This window comes from Microtus oregoni, unplaced genomic scaffold (assembly GCF_018167655.1).
Source record: "Microtus oregoni isolate MIOR12 unplaced genomic scaffold, Mior012 000054F_ref0000373, whole genome shotgun sequence".
Lineage (NCBI taxonomy): Eukaryota > Metazoa > Chordata > Mammalia > Rodentia > Cricetidae > Microtus > Microtus oregoni.
In genome coordinates this window covers 2,125,002-2,151,622 of record NW_024543830.1, presented here as the reverse complement: position 1 = coordinate 2,151,622, position 26,621 = coordinate 2,125,002, and the positions used below count along the sequence as shown (strand labels likewise).

The 26,621-nt window shown below is 43.2% G+C and overlaps 1 protein-coding gene across 3 annotated transcripts in view; it reads left to right on the top strand.

The window, feature by feature from the left end:
- The first annotated feature begins 5,333 nt into the window (after positions 1 to 5,333).
- LOC121437835 (phosphatidylinositol 4-phosphate 5-kinase type-1 alpha) overlaps positions 5,334 to 26,621 on the top strand; it is a 42,151-nt gene continuing 20,863 nt past the window's right edge. For 2 of the 3 annotated variants that reach the window (XM_041637899.1, XM_041637897.1), the window contains exons 1-2: positions 5,334 to 5,820; positions 26,369 to 26,406. In XM_041637899.1, coding sequence (XP_041493833.1) covers positions 5,745 to 5,820; positions 26,369 to 26,406 — 114 coding nt within the window. In that variant the 5' untranslated portion in view covers positions 5,334 to 5,744. The remainder of the gene's footprint in view (positions 5,821 to 26,368; positions 26,407 to 26,621) is intronic. The other variant, XM_041637898.1, reaches the window with a different exon arrangement.

Here is a 26,621-nt window from a genome sequence, read left to right as displayed (position 1 = left end):
CTGTAATGAGATTTAGTGCCCTCTTCTGGCCTGCGGACACACACAGACAGAATATTGTATACATAATAAATAAATAAATATTAAAAAAAAAAGAAAGAAAAACAGCAACAACCCACAAGCAACTAAGTTCCTGGCCTGTACACCTTTCTAATTCCAACACACAGGAAGCAGAAGCTAGGGATCTCTATGAGTTGGAAATCTACATAACAAGTTCTAGGTCAGCCAGGGCTACAAAATGTGACCCTGCCTCAAAACAACAATTACAAAATCAAATAGCAGCACCACCAACAAAAGCCCAGTGTGGTATTTGAGACTGGTAATCTCAGCGCTTGGGAAGGAGACTGAACTGGAAGAGCTGGACAAAACAAAATAAATCCATAGACTTAGCCTGAAAGTCTTGCGGTAGCGTGACTCACACTACTCTCAGGAAAGGTAGCTATCCGTTTCTGAATGTCCCATTTTTCACCTGTAAAGTGAGATGTGATTGTTAAGGTGAAGGGTTGTAACTCTTGTGAACTGTTTAGGACAGCTTTAGTAAGTTTATAGTGAACATTAGCAGGAAACTACCATTAGCATAAACTTCTAGGTCAGTGATTCTCAACCTGTGGGTCTCCAATGACCCTCTCTCAGAGGTTGCCTGAGACTATTAGCAAACATAGATGTTTACGTTACAATTCATAGAAGTTATGAGTTAGCAATGAAAATAATTTTAGGGTGGGCCATCAGCACATGGGGAACTGTATTAAGGGTCACAGCATTAGGAAGGCTGAGAGTCGCTGATCTAGGTCCCTCACATTTGTCTTCTGGTCTCTGCAGATCCAGCTCTGTCATCCGGTTTTGGTGTCACTCTCCCACCATGCAGCTCTCTGTCACTCCAGGGTCCCCTTTGCTCTTCCCTCTCAATTATAGGACAGTGAGGAGTTCCCAAACACCCATTCTTCTCTTTCTAGACACAGCTTCCGCAAACATGGATAGGATGTCTCCCAGAGTCTCGGAAATAGTTCCAAATTCAAACAGTCTGTGTTGTCGAGACTGCGTGAACTTCTGTTTTCATGGTTTGTTCTGAAATACAGCACTCAAGGGGCTGGAGAGATGGCTCAGTGGTTAAGAGCACTGGCTGCTCTTCCACAGGACCAGGGTTCAATACTCAACACCCACATGGCCGCTCACAATTCCAGGGCCTCTAACACCCTCACACAGACATACGTGCAGGCAAAACACCAATGCACATGAAATAAAAATAAATTAAAAATTAAAACAAAAGAAATATAACACTCAGACAATTCCATGCTGATACTTATTAATTTCATTCCAGTGATTTATGGTCCCATCCCCATTTGTTTGTGAACTTTTGTTTCTTTGCTTGTTTGCTTTGTTGTTGTCTTTGAAACAGCGTATCACCATGTAGTTCTGGCTGTTTTGGAACTCTCTCTGTTGATCAGGCTGGCTTTGAACTCATAGAGTTCTGCATGCCTCAGCCTCCCAAGTGCTAGAGTTAAAAGTGTGCACCCCTATAACTGGCATTTTTTAATTTTTTTTTTGTTTTTGTTTTTCAAGACAGGGTTTCTCTCTGTAGCTTTGGAGCCTGTCCTGGAACTTGCTCTGTAGACCAAGCTGGCCTCAAACTCAGAGATCTGCCTGCCTCTGCCTCTCAAGTGCTGGGATTAAAGGCATGAGCCACCACTGTCAGGCCTATTTTAAAGAATATATTTAAAATTCTTATTACATTTTTAAAACTGTGTCTGTGTTCGCATGTGAGCACAGGTCACTGTACTGATGTGGAGGTCAAAAGGCAACTTCAGGAATTGGCTCTCCCCTCTTACTCTGTGGACCCTGGGACACAAGATGAGGTCAACAGGCTTGATGGCAAATACCTCTACCCACGGAGTAGTTTTATGAGATAGGGTCTCATTATATAATCCAAGCTACCTTGGAACGCCGTAGTAACAAGGCCAGTCTTGAACTGGTCTGCCTTGGTCTTTTGACTGTTTCATGATACTAGGTTGAAGGATTTTTTTTTCTATTTGGGCATTTTTCTTTTCTTCATTGCTGGGAATTGACCCCAAGGCCCCAGGAATGCTAGTGGAGCACTCAACTACTGAGGTGCATCCCAAGTGAGGAGAGAGGTTGTCTCTGTCTGTATTAGGAATTCTGAGTGCCTGGGATAAAGCTGGGCCTAGGTAATTAATGGAAGACTAACTAGATGAAATAGGTACTCATTCTTTTACTGTTTTTTTTCATTGTTGTTTTCATTTTTTTTTCAGGGCCAGGAATTAAATCGAGGGCCTTGTACGAGGCAGGGAAGAGGTGCTTTGATAAAGTGCATTCACAGGAACTCCAGAGGGAAGGGGTGGCCCCACTTTGAGCTCACCAAATGCCTGCCTTCCGAAAGTATGTACTGGTGAACACCCTTTTCCATTTCCTCAGGAGAACCAAGCCCACGCAGTCTGCTCTGCCCCACACCTTGCCACATCACCCCAGTCCTGCTATGCCAGGAATGTTGCTGGGGAAAGAGAATCGCTATGACTCAGAGGACACCTCGAGCACTGGGAAGTTTGGGCAGAGAGACTTACGATAAAATGCTTCTTAAACATACCTAGTTCTCCTTTTTGTTGTATTTATCCTCGAGACAAAGATATGCTATTTTGCTTATTGCTCAGGCTGTTCTGGAAATGAAGATTTTCCTCCCCTAAACTTCTGAGTAGCTGGGACCTCAGGCATGTACCACCACACCTAAATCTTTAAACAATAATTATATTATTGCTATTATTATTTCAAGACAAGGTTTCACCATGGAACTCTGGCTGTTCTGGAACTGGCTATGTAGACCAGGCTGGCTTTGGACTCACAGAGACCAGCCTGACTTTGCCTCCAAAGTGCTGGGATTAAAAGCATGTGCTATTATACCTGGCTCCACCATATCTTTTTTTTTTTCAAGACAGGGTTTCTCCGTAGCTTTTTGGTTCCTGTCCTGGAACTAGCTCTTGTAGACCAGGCTGGCCTCGAACTCACAGAGATCCGCCTGCCTCTGCCTCCCTAGTGCTGGGATTAAAGGCGTGCACCACCACCGTCCGGCACCATATCTTAATTCCAGATCTTAATTCCACTTTTGGAATTTCACCTTCTCCCATTTACATATTTAGAAAACATATTTCGGGAACTTAATGAGTGCCAGGCATAGTCTACCTTCTTCAGCTGTAAAAATGAAAAGCATCACTTTGCTCTAAAAAGTGGAGTCTTGGCTGGGTGGTGGTGGCGCACACCTTTAATCCCAGCACTCAGGAGGCAGAGACAGGTGGATCTCTGTGAGTTCGAGGCCAGCCTGGTCTACAAGAACTAGTTCCAGAACAGGCTCCAAAGCTACAGAGAAACCCTGTCTCAAAAAACCGAAAAAAAAAATAGAATAGGCTTATGAGGGAGACACAGGTAAAGGAAGAGCACAGGTGGGGCAGGTTACAGTGGCGTTAGGTGGCCAGGTTACAGCGGCCATTTTCTGGTACTCAAGGTAGAAACAAAGGTGACTAGGAAGCTGTAAAATGGATTTTTTTTCTTTTAGGCCTGAAATAAAGATTATAGGAAGAAAATTCTGTTGCTAACTGTCTTAGTCATTCAGGTCTTAACGGTCTATTTGCAATTTCAAAATCAGAAATAGCTTTAATGTCTCCCTCAGCTGATTTTTAGAGCAATTTGGGAAATGGTATCAATTAAGTGAATTTACACTTAATTAATTTAATGTGTGCACTCATGTATGTGGAGGTCGGGGGAAAACTTGAGTGGAGCAATTCTCTCCTGTACCCCCTCTTTTCTTGATTTTTTTTTTCTCGAGACAAGGTTTCTCTACATACTAGTCCTAGCTGTCCTGGAACTAGCTCTTGTAGACCAGGCTGGCCTCAAACTGACAGAGATCCGCCTGCCTCTGCCTCCTGAGTGCTGGGATTAAAGGCATGCGCCATCAGTGCCTGGCTGGATCAATTTTCTTATCCCACCATAGTGAGCCAGGGATAGAACTTGGGTCATCAACCTTGGTACTTTTATCTGATGTCTTGACAGTCCCCAGGTAACTGAAAGCCTGCTCTGGAAATATGGACAATTTATCTAACAGTATTTACCGAGGACCTGTGAGACAGATCCTATGCTTCACCCTAATTCCAGTGCTGTTCACTGGGTGAAGGTTTTAGGGATAGCATAACAAACAATATTTCCTTAATACCTACTCACAGTGCTGTTTGTCTGCTTTCAGTACCCAAGGGAGCGGAGCACAAAGAAGCCAGCAGATGGCAGTAAGAAAACAACGATTTTAGGTTGTGAAGGAAGAGAAAGAAATCCGAGAGGTTAGTGAATGGGAGATTTTTGATGGATGCTCTGGTCCTGGGTTCCCTTCAAAAAAAAAAAAAAATCTGGATAGGCTTCCGGGCCACCTTAGGTTGCTTTTCCATGCCTTTTTAAGAATTCATTTCTCAAATAATTATTGAGTGCCTGTCTTGTACAAAGACGTGACAGGAGATGACATCCAAGAACGAAGCAGGCTTTGCTCTTCCGAAGCTCAGGTTGTTGGAGAGGTCTTCACTAGGGCTCCCACGATAAGCACAGCCACCACGGTCCTTTGCTAAAACTGGGCAGAGTTCATCAGAAGGTTAGGCTAGAAGGGAATTCCTCTGTGATTCTGTGCCCTTTGGAGTACAGGTAATTAGCAACTGGACACTAAGGAGGACTTTGGATGGGAGGAAGATCGTGTGATACAGTCTGATCGAGTCCTGCAGTCTTTTTCACAGGCCTTTTAAACTTTGTTTTTGTGTATTTTTCTTACTTTTCTTGTTGTCATATTGTTGACAAATCCCCATTGACTTATTTATCAAACATGTTTACATTTACTGAACTCAGTCACCGTGTCTAGCATTGTTTGAAGCAAACAAAACAAACTCTCATGTCTTAAGAAGGAAGGGTCCCACAAGCCCGCACCTTAAACAGTAAAGGCTGGAAGAATTCTTGGTGGTTGTGATGTGTTTATAGTACACAAGTGCTTAGCATCTCGGACTTGACACCAGAGCTGCGTCCTGGGTTCTTTCCAGGGCTGTCATTCGAAGCGCCCAGTCCTTCCCAGTCCAACTGATTCTCGACCAGACCTCACAGCAAACTGAACGCAACACGGTCAAAGACACGAACCTATATTGGCCTACCGGGCCACCGTAGGCCCAAATCTTCCGCCGGTGGCGTCCTCAGGGTATGACGTGATCTACACGTGACCCACGACCGCCTCCGGATTGGCTCTGCTTCCCTCAGGATTGACGGAGGGCGCTGTAGGAAGGCGGCGCGCACGCGCAGTGCTGGGATTTCCTTGGCCGCCCACCCTAAGCTGAGCGGCGGAGCTGGCGATAAACAGGCTGGGTCGGGGAGGAGGAGGAGGAGGGCGCTCGCTCTCGGGCCTTCCGCCGCCTGCTGTCTCCTTTCGGCTCGCCCGGGCGCGGGCGCGGGGAGGCCGGCAGCCGGCTTGAAGGTGCCCGCTGGCGGGAGAAGGGCGCTTTGGCGGAGAACTGTTGGAGTTGCTCGGAGGGCGAGAGACGGGCGCTCTCCCCCATGCCGGGCAGGTGGTGCGGTCCTGAGCGGGTCCTGGAGCCTGAACAACGCCCCTGAGAAGCCCGCAGAACGCGGGTTCTGTGAAGAGACGTGGGGAAGATTCGATTCCGAGAAAAGGAAGAGCCGGATTGAAAGGGAGCGAGGCCGCTGAGGGGGAAGGGGCTGCCAAGATGGCGTCCGCCTCCTCTGGGCCAGCGGCGGCCGGGTTTTCCTCTCTTGATGCCGGGGTCCCCGCCGGAACCGCAGGTGAGCCCGGGGGGCCGCGGGCAGCCGGCCGGGAAGGCTGGAACGGGAGCAGGGACGACGCCTGGGAAGGGGGGCCCGGAGCCTGGGTGTCCGAGTGGTTGTCCCTAACATACTGGACAACTGGGGAGCCCTGGAGGAGTTCGGGGGAAAGGATGGGTGCCACTAGGAAAGAGAAGCCGACGGAAACGCCCGCACTGGGTCTCAGCGGCGATGTCGTTGAGGGCTTTGAGGAGGAGGGATGGAGGATGGTGGAGGGGGCACAGCCAGGTGGCGGAGGGCTTGGCCAGAGTGCGTCAGGCGCGGGTTCGAGTCCAGGATCTTAGTCAGAGGGTACAGCGTCAGCGGAGTATTGGCGGACGGGGTCCCCGGTGTGGGGCGGAGCCGCAGTTGATTGCGGAGTCGATAGATCCATCGTTGAGGAGTGAGGGGATTGTGGATTTTCTGGGGAGTGGCGGTTCCCCTCAGCCTCCCCCATGCGTCATTCCTCTTGCCCGCAGCAGTGCGGCCACAGACGTGTTTTCTCAGATTAACTCTCTCGGTGATTTCTGCCTTCAGAAAGGAGCGGTGAGTTTTGTTGTCTGTGTTCTGAGACCGGCACCGCCTGTCTTCCCGACTGGGACTGCAGGGGTGTACAAGGAGAACTCTCAAGTGTTTGAAAGGAGGGGGGCGGGGTAAAGGTCAGAAGACCCTGAAGCGGGGAGGGTGAAGGAAATGGAAGCTTGAATTGTACAAGAGCCCGAGTTGGGCCTGCAGTGAGGCCGGGAAGATGGGGAGGGTGTGTGACTCCTAGTGCCATGGGGAATATTGCATAATAGGATACGACTGGAGGAATGCCGCGGTGATGGACGAAGAAATCCCGAGGGAACCGGGCACTGGAGACTAATGGAGCTGGGACTGAAAGGCCCAGTAGGAAGAGCCCCAGATTGTGTGTAGGAGGGAAATGTGTATGGGAGGTGAATCAGAAGCTGTCAGGAACGGTGGTGTTCCTCAGTAACTGTTGCCTGAGAAGCTGCCTGCCTGTTAGGTGCTTTTCTTAAGAACTGATTTTTTTCTTAGGCCTGGGATTTTTGTTCTTATCATTTTGGATTGGCTTGAGTTAAATCCTAAACATTTCATCTTAGACAGAGGAAATATAGTCATAGACACTTCCAGCTTTGTGGAGAGGTAGCTTTTTGCCTTTCCTCTAAAAGCACTAGAGAGCTGTGAGCCATAACAATTTTTTTTTTCCAAACCAGAGTTTTTCTGTCATAACAGCCCTAGCTGTCCTGAAACTCGCTCTGTAGACCAGGCTGGCCTTGAACTCACAGAGAACCATCTGCCTCTGCTGAGATTAAAGGTGTGCGCCACCACCACCACCACCGGTCTTACTTGATTATTTTTATTTTTTTCTTTTCTTTTTTTCTTAGACAGGGTTTCTCAGTATCTATGGAGCCAGTCCTGGAACTCGCTCTGTAGACCAGGCCAGCCTTGAACTCACACAGATCCCCTGCTTCTGCTTCCTGATGCTGGTATCAAAGGTGTGCCTCAAATCCACCATAGTCTGTCTTGTAAGTGCTAGAATTAGAGGCCTGTTCCAGGATGCCTACTTAGATTATTTTTAACATTCTTTTTCTTGTTTTATTTTTGAGACAGGATCTCTCATTGTAGTCTTGGCTACTCAATATATAGAGCAGGCTGGCCTCAAACTCATGAGCTCTTCCTGCTTCTGCCTCTCAAGTACTGGGATTACAGGTGTGCCTCACCACATTGGGAAAACCATAAGCTCTTAAATGATATTTACCATTTTTTCCATTGGAGTAGTTACCGTGTTTGAATCTGGAGGAGGCACTTGTAAATGAATTTCATCTTAGGGTAACTGTCATCATATGCTTCTTCTTAGGTTTTGATTGGTAGTAAGTGTGTAGTTTGCCACCTAGGTTCTGCTGTTTGGTCTATAAAGAAAACATATTCCTTTCCTTTGTTTTTTCCCTGTCTTCATTATTTGGATAATGGCACCCACTTCATAAAATCAGCCCTGATGAGGTACTGTTGACTGACAATCTGTTCAGGGGTCCGAGGTCCTGGTTTCCTGTTCTCTTCAGTCAGTCAGTAACTTGGAATTCAAGTTGCCAAGTTCAGCTTTTGCTAGAAATGAGAGCCAAGAGTTTCTGTTTTGGAGTTTGTGTTTGTTGTTGTTTTGAGACAGTCTGAAGGTGCCGTCTTAGTTGGTCTAGAGCTCTCCATGTAGACCATGCTGTTTTGGTAGGAACTCGGCGGAGTCATCGCCTCGGGTGTTTGGAGTCTGGATTTGAGGTTAGAGTAGAAGTTAAAAAGGGAGGCCAATGCCCAGAGGTGTATTGCTCCCCTGAAGTGAGAGCTCTGTGGTTAAAGTCACATTTGACTCCCCAAAAGAAAAACATCTGAAACTTTAGGTGATAATCACATTTGACTCCCCAAAAGAAAAAGAACCATTTGAAACCTTAGATGATTGTGAGCTCTAGTTCCTTCTGCTTCACCCGAGAACAGCTGTGGAATAGTCACTCCTTGCTCATCTGTTGTATTTTATCGAAACCATAAATGATTTGGAATAACCCCACACTCCTGTACTGATTCTCTACTTAGCTATTGCTTCTGTTTGTTTGTTTCGGTTCGTAGACCAGCCTGGCCTGGAACTTAGAAATCTGCCTGCCTCTGCCTTCCAGGTGCTGGGGTAAAGTTGTGTGTCACCACACCACTTTAAAAAAAGCAGGCTGGCTGTTTTTGAGACAGGGTTTGCTGTTTAGCTAGTCTGGTCACACCGACTTCTTCTGGTTTCTTGTTTGCTGTTTTTGTTTGTTTTAATCAGCGTGAGCTGCCACATGTGTTTTATCAGACCTTCTGTCTTTAAAACTACATTTTTATTTTGAGAGTGCATGTATGCGTGCGTGTATGTGCTCATAAGTGAAAGCTAGAGGACACCTTACCCTTCCATCTGAATCTTCCATCATATGGGTCCTCAGACTTCTGTGCGCTTGGTAACAAATGCCCTTACCCGCTGAGCCATCCTGCCAGCCTGATCTCCCTACTACTTCTTAAATGACAACAAACAACGTCAGGTCTTTACTGGACTTGCCCTGGACTTCAGGGCTTTCAGTCAAACCTTCTGCTTTAGACTACTGTAGTTGCTATGGTAGCTAGATACATGTAAATAAATTCAGTCACACTTGGCTTCTCAGAGTGTCATTGTTTTTGTTTAAATATTTTTTCTGCCATGACTTTTTTAGGCTCAGTGTCAGGTATAATTGTATTTTGTTTTATAGATGTCTAGTATCTGAGATTAGTTGGTATGTTTACTTGAAGGTTAGCTTTGAGTGTCAGAATAGTATGTTTTACTTGTTTCTGTCTGTGCGCTCCAGGGTTGATGCTAACTCTTCTGATTAATGCCTTTGCTGAAATATGTGCTACCTGAAAGCTATTAAATATTTTATTAGCTTGTTTTTCTTTGATCATATAGGAAACCATGGCTTGTGTTATGAACAGAGAAAACAAGAACCAGAATAAGAATCCAGATAAGGGGGAGAAGGGTATTTTCTTTCTGTTTGTTTGCTTTTTTATGAGCTGAGATTTTCTTAAGGTTTTGTGAACTTGATGTGATCCTCCTGCAATAGTCTTCCTATAGTTGAGATAAGGGAGCGAGCCACCAACAACCTTTCTTTCTTTCTTTCTTTCTTTCTTTCTGGGATGAGTCTTCCTGTGCTACCCAGGTTGGTCTCTTAATTTATAATTTTCCTGCTTCAGCCTCCTGAACTGAGAGTACAGGTGGATGACTCTGCCTAGTGTTATTTTATTCATTTAAGTTAAACTCTTTCCTCCTTTTTTTTTTTTTTCTTCTTCTTCTTCACTGTGTAGCCCTGGCTGTCCTGGAACTCATTCTGTAGGCCAGACTGGCCTTGAACTCACAGAGATCTACTTCTGCCTCCAAATGCTGGGATTAAAGGCCTGTACCACCTCCACCTGATGTTTAACCTTTTTCTCTTTGAGGTTTTTTTCCATTGAGACAGAATCTCACTATGTAGCCATGGTTGTCTTGGAGCTTGGTATGTAGACCAGGCTTACTTCTGGTAAGTAAGTAGGCCTGTGTCTGCCTTCAAATGTCTTAAAATTTTTGAGTATCCTTACCTTACATGGCATGAAGAAAATAGCAAGGGCATGTACAGGGTGCATATAAAGTAAATAAATGAATAAAGAAGATAGCAAGGAAGGCCAGGTGTGGTGGTACAGAAAGCTGGATAGAGAGTTCAAGGCCAGCTTGGGTAACGTGAGACCCTGTCCTAAAACAAAAGGCAAGAAGATTAAAATTACAAGTTTTTTTTTTGTCTCTTCTTTGTATGTTTTTTTTTTTTTTTGGCAAGATAAAAACATTGGTGAGGTACACTGTTTTCTCTATAGTCACCCAAGTGGAGGGAATCTCTCTTTATTCCAAACTAAGCCCAACATTCTGTTCCAGAAATGGTGTTAGGATAGATGAAGTAGCCAAGCGGAGTTCTGAGGGGAGGAGAAGAGGCCTTTCTTAGAATATATGACTATATGTATCAGCTCATCTCTGCATAGTGTAGGTTAACAAATCTCTTGGCCGGGCAGTGGTGGCTCACGCCTTTAATCCCAGCTCTTGGGAGGCAGAGACAGGTGGATTCCTGTGAGTTTGAGGCCAGCCTGGTCTACAAGGACAGGCTCAAAAGCTACAGAGAAACCCTTTCTCTAAAAATCAAAACAAAACAAACTCCCCCCAAAAAACCAAACAAATCTCTTAAGCTGTAAGTTCTCATTGACAAGAACCTGTATAAAAGGGGCTATATTTTTATTTATTTATTTGACCTTCAGGGACCATTTTGTTAGAGTTTGAGAGAAAACAATAGGTCAGGCAAGCTGGAAATTCTAGTATTTGCTAGGGGAAAGATAGAGAGCAACTCAAATTTTTATTTGTGTGTGTGTGTATGTGTGTGTGTGTCTGTCTGTCTGTATTAGTGTATGCCACATGGCCACATGACCTGCAGTGGTCAGAAGATGGCATAGAATCTTGGAACAGAAATTACAGGTGGTTCTGAACAATCAGTGCTAGAAACTGAATTCCCCTCCCTGAAGAACAACAGCCAGTAACTGTTGAGCCCCCAAAGTCATGCCTTTGAAGTTAGCCATGGAGGTCAGAAAAACTGAGCAAGTTCAGTGTTTCAGAGGAAGCGTCACTCAGTTTTGGGCCAGCATCTGAACAAAAGAAAGAAAGAAAAGGCAGAGTTATTACTATTTTTTTAATTTTGTCTCAGGCAGACTTCGTGAAGTCTTCATTATCAGCTGCCTATATTTTTATTTTGCTGGTTAAGGGAAGTGCTGTTTGCAGTTGATACTTGATTTGAAATCATAAAAGCTAAACCTTTTCTGTTGAACCTTGCATGCATTTTGTTCGCATAGACTCCCTCCCCCAAGTTTCAGGATGGAATGCAAGCATAATCTAGTCAAGCTCTACCACCCTGGAATATGTGTATATTAATCTGCAAAACTTCAGATAGCTAGAACCAGAGTGGAGTGTGATGACATATGCCTGAGTTGCCGGATTCCCAGGACTCAGGCAGAAGCAGGAGTATTGGCACAACTTTTGAGGCCAGTCTGGTTTGCATAGTTTCATGCTAACTAGGACTATAGAGCAAAAGACTCTCCATCACAAAAGAAAAACCCAAACTTTGGACATAGAATTGGGAGGTGGCAATCTGTCAAAAAAAAAAAATCTTAAATGCCTCTTGACTATGGCTGACTGATTCAGAAGGCTCAGGTCTTTTAAGAAAAGACTTGGCAGCTGGCAGCCAGCAGCGGTGGCACATGCCTTTAATCCCAGCACTCAGGAGGCAGAAGCAGGAGGATCTCTGTGAGTTCAAGGCCAGCCTGGTCTGCAGAGCAAGTTCCAGCACAGCCAGGGCTATGCAGAGAAACCCTGTCCCGAAAGAAGAAAAAAAGAAAAAAAACTTGACTGGTTGTGATGACACCAGCCATTAATTCCATCACTCCTGGGAGCCAGAGGTAGGCTAATCTCTAAATTCCAGACTATCCTATTCTACAGAGTGAGTTGCAGGACAGCCAGGGCTACATAGTAAGACCCTGTCTTGGGAAAAAAAAAAGACAGATTTTTTTTTTAATAATTTTGGGCAAAATATTGGTGCCAAGGAATATGGTGAAATTTGCTTTTATGGTACTGAAAGTAAAAGTTCATTAGAAGAAAATTTTAATTTCACCTCCTCATTTTCTAAATTATGCAATTGAGGTTTGAGAGTTTTACTAGAGACAGGGGTGATTGAATGCTATTAAAAAGGATCTTAGTAAACTTATGGCTCATTCCTGGCAATATATTGGCTATTAGGTGACAGGATTGGTAGATGAAACTAAAACAAATGTTTTCTGCATTTCTTTGGTGGATCTGTGGTAGTGGAGCTTGCCAGGGCATGCATGCATATTCAGAAAATGGCTGTGGGCTACAGAGGAGTTGATCCTCTCCTACCGTGGGAATTCTGTGGATTGAATTTAGGTCATTGGGCTTGATGGTAAGTGCCTTTACTTGATGCACCATTTTGCTGTCTCAGTTCAAAGTTGTTGTGTGTGTGTGTGTTTCGAGACAGGGTTTCTTTGTGTAACAGTTCTAGATGTCTGGGAACTTGATTTGTAGACCAGGCTGGCCTCTAACTCACAGAGATCTGACTTCCTCTGCATCTTGAGTGGTGGGATTAAAGGTGTGTGCCACTACTACCTGGTTCAAACTACTTTTGAGCTTTTATTTTTAGGTCCTTCCTTGACTTTTCTGACTTTTTCTGTTCTGTGAAAGGAAAATTGATACTTGCTGGGAAACAAAAATTGAGCTTTTCTTTGCCATGTGGCTTGGTTTTAATTGCTTTGATTCAGTTACGGTTGTGGAGGTAGTTTTGGTCCAGTCCCTGTTCCCTCCACTTTTGAGACAGAGTCTAAACTGGCCTCAAATTCACTTTGTACTAAGGCAGATCTTGAACTCCTGGTCTCCTGGGTGCAAGAATTAAAAGTGCACTGTCCAGGTGTTTTTGTTTGTTTTGTTTCAGGGGGTGGAGGGTGGTGGGTAGTGGTGTTTCAAGACAAAGTTTCTCTGTGGACTCTGGCTGGTCTGGAACTCACTCTGTAGAACAGGCTGGCCTCCAATACAGAGATCCTCTGCCTCTCAAGGGCTGGGACTAAAGGTATGCAGCACCATCCCTGCCAGTTCTAAGTTTAAATTATTGTTTAACCTCTTGAAGCACAATCTTCCTATTTAGCCTCTGTTGGCCTTGGGCTTGAGATCCCCTTGTCTTAGATTTCTGAGGCCTTGGCATTATCATTGTCTTTCTTCTTTTAACATTCATTGTCACTTAGAGCTGACTGTGATCTCCAGCTCTTCATGAAGCATGCTGATATTTCTGAGTGTTGTTTTTTGGGGAACATACTGTGCCTCCTGCCTGAAGGGTATAGTTAGAATGATTTTCAGTATTCCAGATTAGGGGAGCAAAGAGGTGTTCTGGATATTTCAACAAACTAGCTTTTTTTTTTTCATTGTTTTATTGTTGGAGAGAGATTTTTAGTTTTTGAATTTGTTGGTTTTTTTGTTTTTTTCTGAAACTAGCTTCTAAGAGTTAGTATTTTACTTTGTGAAACATTTAAGTTGTGTTATTGGTAAGTATTGAATTGAGTCTCTGAAATACCTTATCTATGACCTGTTCAGGCAAAACTAGTTGTCTGAAGAATGCACGTCCGGCTAGCCTCAAGCATCCACAAATTATATGTGTACTTCAAACACTGAAGTCAGTCCCACAGTGTCTTTTAGATTCTCGACTAGTGGATGATGTCATCTCATCTCCAAAGGAAATGCTTCTCCTCTGAAAGTGCTGGGAGAGGCTTTGCTATTGAGGCCAGCCCTGTTTTGTTCCACATACTAGAGAGAGCCCAGCTCACTTCAGAACTACATACTATATGAAGATGTCTTTGTTTAAATTATAACCTCTTTATTTTTAGAGATTCACTTTTATTAAATTTATGTGTATCTGTGTGTGTATGTATGAGTGAATGCCATGTCCAAGGAGGCCAGAAATGGGCATTTGAATCTCTTGGAGCTAGAGTTGCAGGCTGCCCCCTGTTGTAGATTCTAGGAATAGAACTCAGGTCCTGGAAGTATAGCGAGTGCTCTTAACCCTTGAGCCATCCCTCCAGACCCAGTTATCACCCTCTGAAATATATTGTTTTCACACTTCTCAGAATCATGTTGATAATTTTTTTCTTCTGTTTCCTTTTTGTGGTTGTTTTGTTGTTTCAAGACAGGATTTCTCTGTGTAATAGTCCTGGTTGTCCTGGAACTTGCTGTGTAGACCAGGTTGGCCTCGAACTCACCAAGAGCTACTTACCTGCCTCTCCCTCCCGAGTGATGGGATTAAAGGTGTGCGTCACCACTACCTGGTTCTCTTCTTTCTTTTCTGACATTTTTTCTTTTATAAATTTAATATTATTTTTAGTATTATAGGTGTTTTGCCTTCATGTACCTGTATGAAAGTGACCACAGAGGCCAGAGAGGGTATTGGATTCCCTGGAAATGGAGTTACAGACAATTGTGATCTACCATATAGGTGGCTGGGTCCCCTGGAACAGCAGCCAGTTCCCTTTAACTGCTGAGCCATCCATTGTCGGCCCCTCCATTTTATTGTTAGTATTATTTTAAAGATTTATTTATTCATTATATATACAGTGTTCGGCAGGCCAGAAGAGGGCACCAGATCTTACCACAGATGGTTGTGAGCCACCACGTGGTTGCTGGGAATTGACTCAGGATCTCTGGAACAGCAGGCACTCCTTTTAACTGCTGAGCTATCTCTCCAGTCCCTATTATTATTTTTTAAGTCTTCTAATTCTTCTTAATCTGATAAAGTTTCAGATTGCCTGGTATTACCAAGCAAGTTTGTAGAGATTAAGAATGGTGATTGGCAGCCGGGCGGTGGTGGCGCACGCCTTTAATCCCAGCACTTGGGAGGGAGAGGCAGGCGGATCTCTGTGAGTTCGAGGCCAGCCTGGTCTACAAGAGCTAGTTCCAGGACAGGAACCAAAAGCTACGGAGAAACCCTGTCTCAAAAAATCCAAAAAAAAAAAAAAAAAAGAATGGTGATTGGCAAAGTGGCTGGAAGCAGTCCTTCAAGTATCTTTTCCTCCACAAACACAAGACAGGGTGCTACGAAGGACTAAACTGGTAGAGAGTTACACAGAAGTTTTAAACAGCTAGGTGCTGTGGTGCATACCTGCAATTTTAGCAACTTGAGAGACTGAGGTAGGAGGACCACTGTGAGTTCAAAACTAGATTGGGCTACTTAGTGAGTTCCAGGCCACCTAGGTAATAAGACCCTGTTTGTTTGTTTGTTTTAAAGGTCGGCAGGAGAGGTAACTCAGCAGTTAACACTACTGGCTGCTCTTCCAGAGAACCTAGGTTCAGCCCCAGCACCCATAATGGCGGATCATAACTTCTACTTAATGTGTTGGGATTATTAGATTGTGACACCACAGTCTGCCAGAGCCTATTTTGTTTGGTTTTTAAAAATATTTTTCAAGTTGTAACATGCCTGAGATATGCAAATATGGAGATATGGAGTATCAACATTATAAGAGAGACCATTAATAATTTGGAAGATAGGGTTGTCTTTTTTTATTTAAAGATTTATTTTTTATTTATTATGTATACAGTACTCTGTCTGCATGCCAGAAGAGGGCACCAGATCTCATTGTAGATAGTTGTGAGCCAACCTGAGATTGTTGGGAATTGAACTCAGGACCTCTGGAAGAGTAGCCAGTATTCTTAACTGCTGAACCATCTGTCCAGCCTGTCTTTTTGTTTGCTTGTTTGTTTGTTTGTTTGTTTTGGTTTCTCTGTGTAGCTTTGGAGCCTGTCCTGGAGCTCTCTCTGCAGGCCAGACTGGCCTCAAACTCAAAGAGATCCACCTGCTTCTGTTGCCCAAGTGCTGGAATTAAAGGTGTGCGCCAATACTGCCCCTGTCTTTTTTTTTTTAAGTTTTTATTTATTTTGTGCATGCACCATACCATGCATATAGAGGTCAGAGAACAAATTTGGGAGTGGCTTCTAGCCTTCTTATCCACCGGACTTCTTAACGTGGATTCTAGGGGTTGAACTCAGGTTGTTAGACTTGTACAGCAAGATCTTTTTACCTGTGGAGTTACCTCCCAACCCCATGCTTCCCTCTTTCAGAGAAGAATCTCATTCATATATATGTGTGTGTATGTATATATATATATATATGTGTATATATATATATATATATTTGTTTAAGATTGTAGGTTATCCCAAAATAATGCTATTAGAAAAAATGATTTGATGTTATGTATACATGTCTGTATGTGGGCATGTTCATGTGAGTTTAGGTGCCCTTAGATGCCAGAGGCATCAGAACCCCTGAAACTGAATTGGCCGTCTGTCCAGCCTCCTGTTTATTATTAATTTTTTATACTTTTCTCCATGTGTATATGTGTATGTTTATGCATACATTTGTGTGGGGAGATTCAAAGAATGAGGTGTAGGAATCAGTTCTCTTCCTCCCATGTGGGTCCCAGGGATTGAACTCAGGTTGTCAGGTACCATGGCAGGCACCTTTATTAAATGGTCCTTTAGGCATTTTTTTCCTTTCTAACTTATTTTTGTAATATGGGACAGTGATTTTGTTAAGAACCATAGTTGAGGTATGTTTGGGTGGTGGTGGTAGTGGTTTGTTTGTTGGGTAGCTGCTGAATACTGGAATGTTGGAACTAAAGGTTTTTTTGTTTTGTTTTGTTTTGTTTTGTTTTTTATTTTTTGAGACAGGGTTTCTCCGTAGCTTTTTGGTTCCTGTCCTGGAACTAGCTCTTGTAGACCAGGAGAACTAAAGGTTTTTAAACAAAGAGAATGACACTAAAACTTAATCTGTGTGTCTCTTTAGTTTGCAGTATACAGATTAACATACTTCCTGGGCTGGAGAGATGGCTCAGTGGTTAAGGACACTGACTGCTTTTCCAGAGGACCCATGTTCAATTCCCAGCACCCACATGTCAGTTTACAGCTGTAAACTGAGAGGCAGGCAGATCTCTGATTTTGAGGCCAACTTGGTCTACAGAGCGAGTTCGAGGACAGTCTCCAAAGCGACAGAGTAACACCCTGTCTTGAAAAAACAAAACAAAAAACAACCCTCCCCCCCCCCAAAAAAAAGAGTCAACATGCTGTTTATAAAAGGTTAATCTATGGTTCATGAAAAATAGAAACTAATCAAATTAAGCTGATATCAGCATGTATTCACTGTCATTTGAGAGTCTTTACATATGAATAAGTATATGTCTAGTTGTTTTCAAGTTTGTCATACTCTTTTTCCCATTTTGTTCTTATGTATATGGGTGTTTTGCCTACATGTATGTCTGTGTACCACATGTGCACAATGCCTCCAGAGTCCAAACGAGGCAGTCCATCCCCTGGACTGGAGTTGCAAACAGCTGTGAGCTGTGGGTGCTGGGTAGAGGCAGTCACCATCAGCTCTTACCGTTCTTTCTTTTACAGCAACTTTTTTTGGGTATAGTGGTTCACACCTATAATTCCAGATTTTGGAAAGCTGAGGCAGAAGGTTCTGAGTTCAAGACTAGACTGGACTTATAAGACCCTGACTGAAGTTTTTTTATTTTTATTATGACATGCTAAGTTATCAATAAACATACATTAAAAAATAATGGTTGTTTGATATAAAGTAATGGTTATATAGTCTTCTATTTTAAACCGCCCTGTGATTTATTCTTTATGTATGTTCTTTCCTATACAGTACCTGTACATTTGTACTTCTTATATACACTTATGTACAGTAACTATCTTTGTATATGCACTCTATATAGAATAGCTTTAGATCTGAAAAGTTCATCCAGTTGGAATTTACTGGAGAGTTAAAATGATTTGGAGTAAAAGTTTTGTGGTTACTGGAATTTAAAAATTTTATTTTATTTTTTTTTAACTTTTTTTTATATTTTATTTTTTTTATTGAGAAAAGGAAAAGTTTCCCCCTCCTCCCAGCCTCGCATTTCCCTCCCCCTCCTCTCACCCTAAAAATTTTATTTATCTATTTATTTTACTTTTTTCAAAACTGGTTTTTTCTGTATAATAGCCCTGGCACTAGCTCTGTAGACCAGGCTGGCTTTGAACACACAGAGATCTGCCTGCCTCTTCCTCCTGAGTTCTGGGATTAAAGGTGTGCGCCATTACCACCTGGCAGCTACTGGAATTTTTGTGCCAGGACTATGTCTCTTGGATAGTTTATAGGAGCAATTTAACTTAGAATGACAAAAGCAGTCAGTTCACAGTGTGGTGCTGGAAACTGAGTGCCATTATGTACGTGTGGGTTTTTATTAACTAATGTGAATATATTTAGTCTACTGTAAGCAAATGGTATTCCAGAATAAGTGATTACTTTTTTTCCCTTATCAGGTTTCAACTTTCTGTGCTGTGGGGTCCACCGTAAGAGAGGTAGATCCAATGTGTGTCTGTGCTGAAGAAGCATGAGCTCCTTGTAGTAACTGGCAGCCAGCTCTTCCCCTAACAGTGATAGTGTGTGGTGTCCTCTGCCAGGACGATGCTGTCTTAACATGGATACATACCCTTCTCAGTTTTGTTTCAGTGCATTAGTCCCAGCTTTTTCCTTGTAATTTTTTTTTATTAGTTCAGTTCTTTTTTTCTTTTCTATTTATGTTATACTTATTCCTCTTGAGTTTTCCAATCCTGTAGATGGGGTTCAAAATGTTTGCTTACACCTGAGCATGGAGTCTCATGGCTTTAATCCCAGTCAGTGCTCAAGAAGGAGAACTGCCAACTAGTGAGTTGTAAATGGAGATGGGCTACACAGTGAGACCTTATCTTGGGAAGAAAAAGACCAAACAAGTAGTTACAGTCATTCACAATGATAATTGATAGTGTTTCTTGACAATTACTCTAAGTCTATGGGGTTTGATTCTTACAGCAGCTCTGTGGAGGTACTTGATGCTATTCCTGTGGTTTCTTTTTCTTTTTTTCCCCCCCTGTTCTTGTTTTTTGGTAGTGGATGGGGTGGACTTGCAGGAGATTGACCCTATAGATTTGAATATACTCTAGCAAAAATAGTTTGTATTGTCAGGCTGTGGTGGTGCATGCCTTAATCCCAACACTTGGAAGGCAGAGACAGGTAAATCTTGTGAGTTTGAGGCCAGCCTGGTCTACAAAGCAGGACAGTAATATAGAGAAACTCTATCTCAAAAAACAGACAGCAAAAGAAAAGTTTGTATTCTCTCCAGGCCTTATTTTTACATTTTATGAAGGAAGTAACCAGGGCCTAGAGAGCTTTAACCAAACTGCCCAATTTACCTATTTAGTAAATGTTGAACCCTGTGTTAAGACCTAGCAAATCTAAATGCCTTAATTGTAAAACTCTTATTCTTTTTTCTCTTGCGTGCTCTTTTTTTTTTCTGGAGCCCATATTCTTACCCACTATGTTGTTATTGCTCCTGCTAGTCTTATTTTTTTGGTCCTGGGGATCAAACCCAGTGCCTTGATCATGGGAGAGGAGCAACACTCTGCTGGATTGCCTGCTTTCCCCTTGCTAATTTGTGTTAACTAACTTGGCTGTAAAATAGATGTTTCTTGCTGAATGTATTCTCTCTGAGCCAGAAGTCCTTCAAGGAGAGACTAGCACAGAAAAGAACTTTAATCTTTCTGATCTCTTTTAGAAGCATCAAAATTCTGAACTCTCACAAGCATACTTAGTATGTGAATTATTAGTCACTCCTTCAGAAACAATTTTGAAAGTTAACATGCAGCTTTAAAAAATGATTTATTTTATTTTATTATTTTGTGTGTATGGGTGTTGGTTTCTTGCATGTATTTCTGTGTGCCTGCTCTGTGCCTAATGCCTGTAGAGGCCAGAAGTATGGAATCCTTGAAGCTGCCATGTGAGTGCTGGGAATTGAACCAGGTCCTCTGAAAAAGCAGTCAGTGATTAATTGATAACCCATTTCTCTAGCCCTGTTAACATATGGTTTTGCCAAGAATTAATAACTGATCTTGTAGATAAGTACAAGATATCTAAAAGAAACTCTTGTGTTTATCTATTGGAAGTCTTCTTTTGATCTAATATAGCATAGCAGTGAAAAGTCATGCTGTTTTGTTTTAAATTTTTTATTATTGTTTTAGTATAAAATTTATTGTGTACATGTGTGAGAGGGAGAGATTTGTGTGGGGCATGCATATGTGGAGGGTAGAGGACAACTGTAGACTCAGTTCTCTCTCCTGTGCCTGTGTCCAGAAGATGAACTGAGATAGGCAGACCTGCATAACAATACCCACTGAGCCATCTTGCCAGCCATGCGTTTGTTCTTTTGAGACAAGGTCTCTCATAACTCAGGCTGACCTTGTGGTCGGAGATCTGACTACTTCTGCCTTCTGAGTGCTGGCATATTTAATGCTGGCTGACTTACTTTTTGTTTTTTCTTTTTGAGAGAAGAGTCTCTTTATGTGGTCCTGGCTGTCATGTAACTCTGTTTAGACCAGGCTGGCCTCAAACTTGGAGTCAGACATCTGCCTGTCTCTGCCTTCCAAGTGCTACCATGCCTGGTCCCACTAATATCTTAAGCAAAAACAAAAAAGTTCCTTCTAAAATGTGTTTGGTAGTCTGTTCCTGTAATCCTAGCACTTGAAGGACTAGTGCTGGAGAGTTGGTTTCCATTAGTGAGGGCAGCCTGGGTAGAGAACACCAAAACCATAAAGAATACCTGTACTCTCTGAGCCAGGTGTGTGTATGCTGGAAGCTTCTTAGAAGGCTAAGGTGAGAGGATCATTTGAGCAACATAGCAAGACTCCATCGCAAAATAAAGTGCTATTTTTTTTTTTTTTTATTTTTCGAGACAGGGTTTCTCCGTAGCTTTTGGTTCCTGTCCTGGAACTAGCTCTTGTAGACCAGGCTGGCCTCGAACTCACAGAGATCCGCCTGCCTCTGCCTCCCGAGTGCTGGGATTAAAGGCGTGCGCCACCACCGCCCGGCATAAAGTGCTATTTTTTTGTTTTGTTTTTGAGACAGGGTTTCTCTCCATAGTGCTGGCTGTTATGGAACTCAATTTGTAGACCAGGCTGGCCTTGAACTCACAGAGATCCATATGCCTCTGTCCCCCCAAGTGCTGTGGGGAAAGGCATGTACCACCACGCACTCGGGTTTCTTTTTCTTTTGTAAAAAGGGCTGGGTGATGGTGGTGCACACCTTTAATCCCAATACTTGGGAGGTAGAGGCAGGCAGGTGGATCTCTGTAAGTTTGAGGCCAGCCTGATCTACAACATTCCAGGGCAGCCAGGGCCACATAGACCCTTTCAAAGTCATATCTGGCTGGGCAGTGGCAGCACATGCCTTTAGTCCCGGCACTGGGGTGCCAAAAGTAGGCAGATCTCTGAGTTCAGGGCCAGCCTGGTCTACAGATTGAGTTCTGGGACAGCTGGAGCGTTCAGGGCTACATGGAGAAACTCTGTCTTTAATATTTCTTATGTATTGGCTTGAAGATGGACAGATAGCTTTCTTTTGTGACAAGAAGTGAGCTAAGTTCTCAAATTCTACTTAATTCCTTTTTATTTTATTTCATATATTATTTTTTTAAAGATGGAATCTCTATTTGGCCCTGTTTGTCCTGGGTCTTTCTGTGCATACCAGGCTGACTTTGAACTCAAACCCACCTGTCCCTCTGCCTGCGGAGTGCTGAGATCAAAGATACACACCACCACGCTGGACTCTTGTTTATTTTTGTGTAAAAGTCTTGCTATTTAGTCCTTTGCTGGCCTAGAACCATGTATCCCAAGCTGGCCAGGAACTCACTGTAATCTTGCTTTAGCCTTCCAAGTGCTGGGATTGCTAGTACATACACAACAGCAGGCTCAACTTTTTTCTTGTTATTCTTGTCTTTTTTTTTTTTTAAAGATCTATTTGTTTATTATATGTTCAGTGCTCTGCCTGCATGTGTGCCTGCACATCTGAAGAGGGCACCAGATCTCACTACAGATGGTTGTCAGCCACCTGTGGGTGCTGAGAATTGAACTCAGGACCTCTGGAAGAGCAGCCAGTGCTCTTAACCTCTGAGCCATCTCTCCAGCCTTTTCTTGTTATTCTTTTTTTTTTTTTTTTTTTTTTTGGTTTTTCTAGACAGGGTTTCTCTGTGTTTTTTCTTGTTATTTATTCTTTTAGTTTTAAGACAAGGTCTCTCCATTTAGTCCTGACTGTCCTGGAACTTGGTGTGTGCTGTAAGGAGAAGGCCCCTTGTTTGTCCCGGCCGCCCAGCTGGCTTACATCTGAAATAACCACACAGAAACTGTATTAATTAAAACACTGCTTGGCCATTAGCTTTAACTTCTTATTGGCTAACTCTTACATATTAGTTTAACCCATCTCCATTAATCTGTGTATTGCCACATGGCAGTGGCTTACTGGAGATTCTAACTGGCATTCATCTTAGGTGGAGGATCCTTGGCTTCTGTGACTCTGCCCTTCTTCCTCCCAGCATTCAGTTCTGTTTTCTTCGCCTACCTAAGTTCCACCCTATCAACTAGGCCAAGGCAGTTTCTTTATTCATTAACCAATGAAAGCAACACACAAACAGAAGGAACTCCTGCACCAGGTATGTAGACCAGGCTGGCATTGAAAGCAGAGATCCTCCTGCATCTGTCTCCCCAGTGTTGAAAGACATGTGCCTTCCTAAGTGCCCCCCCCCCTTTTTTCTTTTAGACAGGTCTTACTATGTAGCCCAGGCTGTCCTGTAACTTGCTATGTATACCAGGCTGCCCTTGAATTCATGGAGATCCACCTGCCTCTCCCTCGCACCTCCCCAAGCTGGGATAAAGGCAGGGACTACTAAGCCTGGCTAGGCTCAGCTGTGTTGTTTGTGAAGCAAAGGTTTTGGTGTTCTTTTGATGTGCTCTTGCCCTCTTCCATTTCCCTCTCCCCAAACCTCCCTGTTCCCTATCTTGGAATGTCTTAAATAAGTTCAGTTCTTTTACAATTTCACCAACAAACACTTCAGATCATATTTCTGCAGACCTGGGCATGGTGGTGCAAGGCTGCAGTTCCATTATGTGGGAGGTGGATACAGGAGGATCCCGCTCAAGGTCATCATTACCTACGTATCAAATTGGAGACCAGTCTAGCTGCAGAAGACACTGCCTCTAAAACCAAAATCGGGGAGAAAGTATTTCTATAGATAAACAGTCTTCTTTCTTGGGAGTAGAATGTTGTAACAATCACAGTATTGTTGTATCTACAAACTTAAAAATAGTTGCGGCTAGACATGCGATTCAGTGGTAAAATATTTGTTTATTGTGACTGCATGTGTGTTAGGGCGTGTGTGCCACAGTGTATGTATGGGCGATCAAAGGACAACTTGTGAAAGGTGATTTCTTTTTTGCCATTATGGGGCTTTCAGATGTGGAATTCAGGTTGTTAGGTGCCCTTCCCTCTAAGTGACCTTCCTAGCCTTGAAGCCTTCCTAGCCTTATTCCCTGGTGCTGCAAAAGAACAAACAAGTTAATACACACTCAATAATAAGAATTATTATTTAAATTTTCTCTTAAGGCTTCTATCTACATTTTAAAGTTATTATTACATTTATTTTTGTGTGGGGGGTTGTGGTGTGCTATGACATGCTTATGGAAATCAGAGAAAACGTTGCAGGTGACTGTTCTCTCCTTCCACCATGTGCCCTGCGATCAGACTTAGGTGGCAGGCACCTTCACTCACTGACCCATCTTGATGGTTCAGCATCTAAACAAGTTTAGGTAAATATATCTCTAAAATCCTAATTTCAATAGCCTCCACTCCTTGTAGTAAGAGCCAGATGAGATATATTTGTAAGCTTTAAAAGTTGTATATTAGGGGGCTGGAGAAATGGCTTAGTGGTTAAGAGCAGTGTCTGCTCTTCCAGAGGTCCTGAGTTCAATTCCCAGCAACCACATGGTGGCTCCAAACCATCTGTAATAAGATCTGGCGCCCTCCTCTGGCGTATGGGTATTAATGGAAGCAGAAAGTTGTATACATAACAAATAAATCTTAAAAAAAAAAAAAAGTTGTATATTAGCCGGGCAGTGGTGGCACACGCCTTTAATCCCAGCACTCGGTAGGCAGAGGCAGGCGGATCTCTGTGAGTTCGAGGCCAGCTTGGTCTACAAGAGCTAGTTCCAGGACAGGAACCAAAAGCTACGGAGAAACCCTGTCTCGAAAAATCAAAAAAAAAAAAAGTTGTATGTTAATAGGTAGGTGTGATGGTATATGTACTTGTAGTCTCAGTCTGTACTCAGGAAGTGGAGGCAGGATGGTCAGGTGTTTATGACTAGTCTTGCTATATGTTTGATCAGGAGTTAGAGGCTAGCTTTGGCTATGTGAGACCCTGTCTTTTTTGTTTGTTTTTCCAAGTCCTGGCTGTTCTAGAACTCACTTTATAAATCAGGTTGACCTCGAACTGAGATCCCCCTGCCTCTGCTTCCCAAAAGCTGGGATTAAAGGCATGCGCCACCACTCCTCGGTTTCCTGAAGGTATTTTGAACAAATACTAGGAAAAATTTACGATGGACAGTAGTCTGCTCTGCTATTTGTATGAGACAGTCCCATGGTTCAGGTTCCCCTTGAATTCACTGTATAACCTACTATGACCTTGCCTCCATTTTCCAAGTGCTGGAATTACAGGCTAGTCCTGTTAGGTCTCCCAGGCAGGCCCCACACTCACCCCCTAGTACTGGGAAATAGATTCAGATCTTCCTCGTTCTAGGCAAGTATTCTTTCCTAGCCGGATGTTCTGGTCTTATCTATGGAGGTAAATCTTTTTATTGTTTTGTTTGGCCTTGGAGTTTACTGTGTGGCATACTCTGGCCTTGAGCTAGCAAGCTTTCTACTTTGATAATCCTGCTTCAGCCTCTTGACCGAGCTCCTTGGGTATCTGTCTCTTGGACCCTCTCTCTTTCTGCCATGTATCACTGACATTTTCTCTGATGATTAAATGTATTAAGAACAGTTGCTTGTTGTAGTGGCACATGCCTTTAATTTCAGCACTTGAGAGGCAGAAGCTGGTGGATATCTGAGTTGGAGGCCACCCTGGTCTAGAGTAAGTTCCAGGACAGCCAGAATTACACAGAGAAACCCTGTCTCTAACTCCTTACCCCACCCCACCCCCAGAAAAGAAAAAAAGAACAGATATGTTTCCAATTGAAAATAGTAACGGTGGGCTGGTGAGATGGTTCAGTGGGTAAAGCTTTTGATAACCTGAGCTTGATCCATAGCATCCACATAAAGGTGAAAGAGAACTCACTCCACCACATGACACACATACCAAACACATAATGATAAATTATGAAAAGAGAATATTGTTAAGTCTGGAGTGTAGCCCCAGCCAGTTGCATTAGTCTGGACTCCAAATCCCAGCATGTCTGGTCCTGACCCCTCCCTGGAGTCAGGACCACTCCCACAGGGTATTTTAAGTGGAGAAATGCGTGGTTCTGGGTTTGCATGTGCTCCCCACTGTCCTGTCTCTCCGCCATGCGCTTGGCCACCCGAGACGCTGTATTTAATAAAACGATGGGCATTTTAAAATGGTTTGATCTGACCTAATTGGATTTCTTTGCATTGATGGAGATGCCCCTTTTATTTTTTCTTAAAGACCATGTGAGTTAGAAAGGGGAGATACAATAAGAATGGAACATGCAGTATGCGACCTTTAACCTCAACAGGCGGAGGTAGGCAGATCTCTGAGCTTGAGACCAATATGGTCTATAAAGTGAGTTTTAGGACAGCCAAAGCTTCACAGAGAAACTTTGTCTTGAACAGAAAAGAATGGAATATGTATAAGGCCCTTGCTTAAAAATGCTTCTGACTCAGCTGGTAAAATAGCCATGCAAACCTAAGCACTCATTTAACCCTGGAAGCTGGTGCCTCACTTTTGTAATTATAGCAGGAAGGCTCAGGAACCAGGAAGTAAACATCATAGAGGCAGAAAGGAGACTGCCTCCAAAACAAACAAATAAAAGATGGAAGGCAATAAATAACTAGTTTTTCAGAGTTGTCTTTGCTATCTACACGAATGATCAAGGCTTATACACACAATAAATAATTCAGTAGATTTGATTTTAAATGAGGTGTTGTTTTTTTTTTAAAGCTATTCAGCCAGGCAGTGGGGATGCATGCACACTTTTAATATGCGACCTTTAACCTCAACAGGCAGAGGCAGGCGGATCTCTGAGTTCAAGGCCAGCCTGGTCTACAGAGCGAGTTTCAGGACAGGCTCCAAAGCTACACAGAGAAACCCTGACTCACCCCCCACCCCCCAAAACAAACAAAGTGCTATCTAAAAGGATTTGTTATTAGTGCAAGAGGCAGTGAATAGTTCATGACCATGTTTAGTTTGGTTTGACTTAAACCGTGGTCTCCAAAGTGAGTTTGGTAGAGGTTTTGTGACTATGTTTATATGTGCTTAACATTTTTCTTTTCTTTTTTTCTGTTTTTTGAAGCAGCAGCATCTGGAATCAAGAGAGCCACAGGTTCCGAGGTAAGTTTTTTTTTTTTTTTTTTTTTTTTTTTTTATTGATTCTTGGTTTACTAAAAGCATAATTCTGGCATAGAAGGATAGCTGTCTAGGTATGCCCAAACTCCTGACCCCACAACACACTGCTGTCACCTGCAGAGTTCATACTTGAGAACCATGTAGTTGAGTTACAAAAAATGAAAAAGAAGGCCTGGAGAGATGGCTCAGTGGTTACAAGC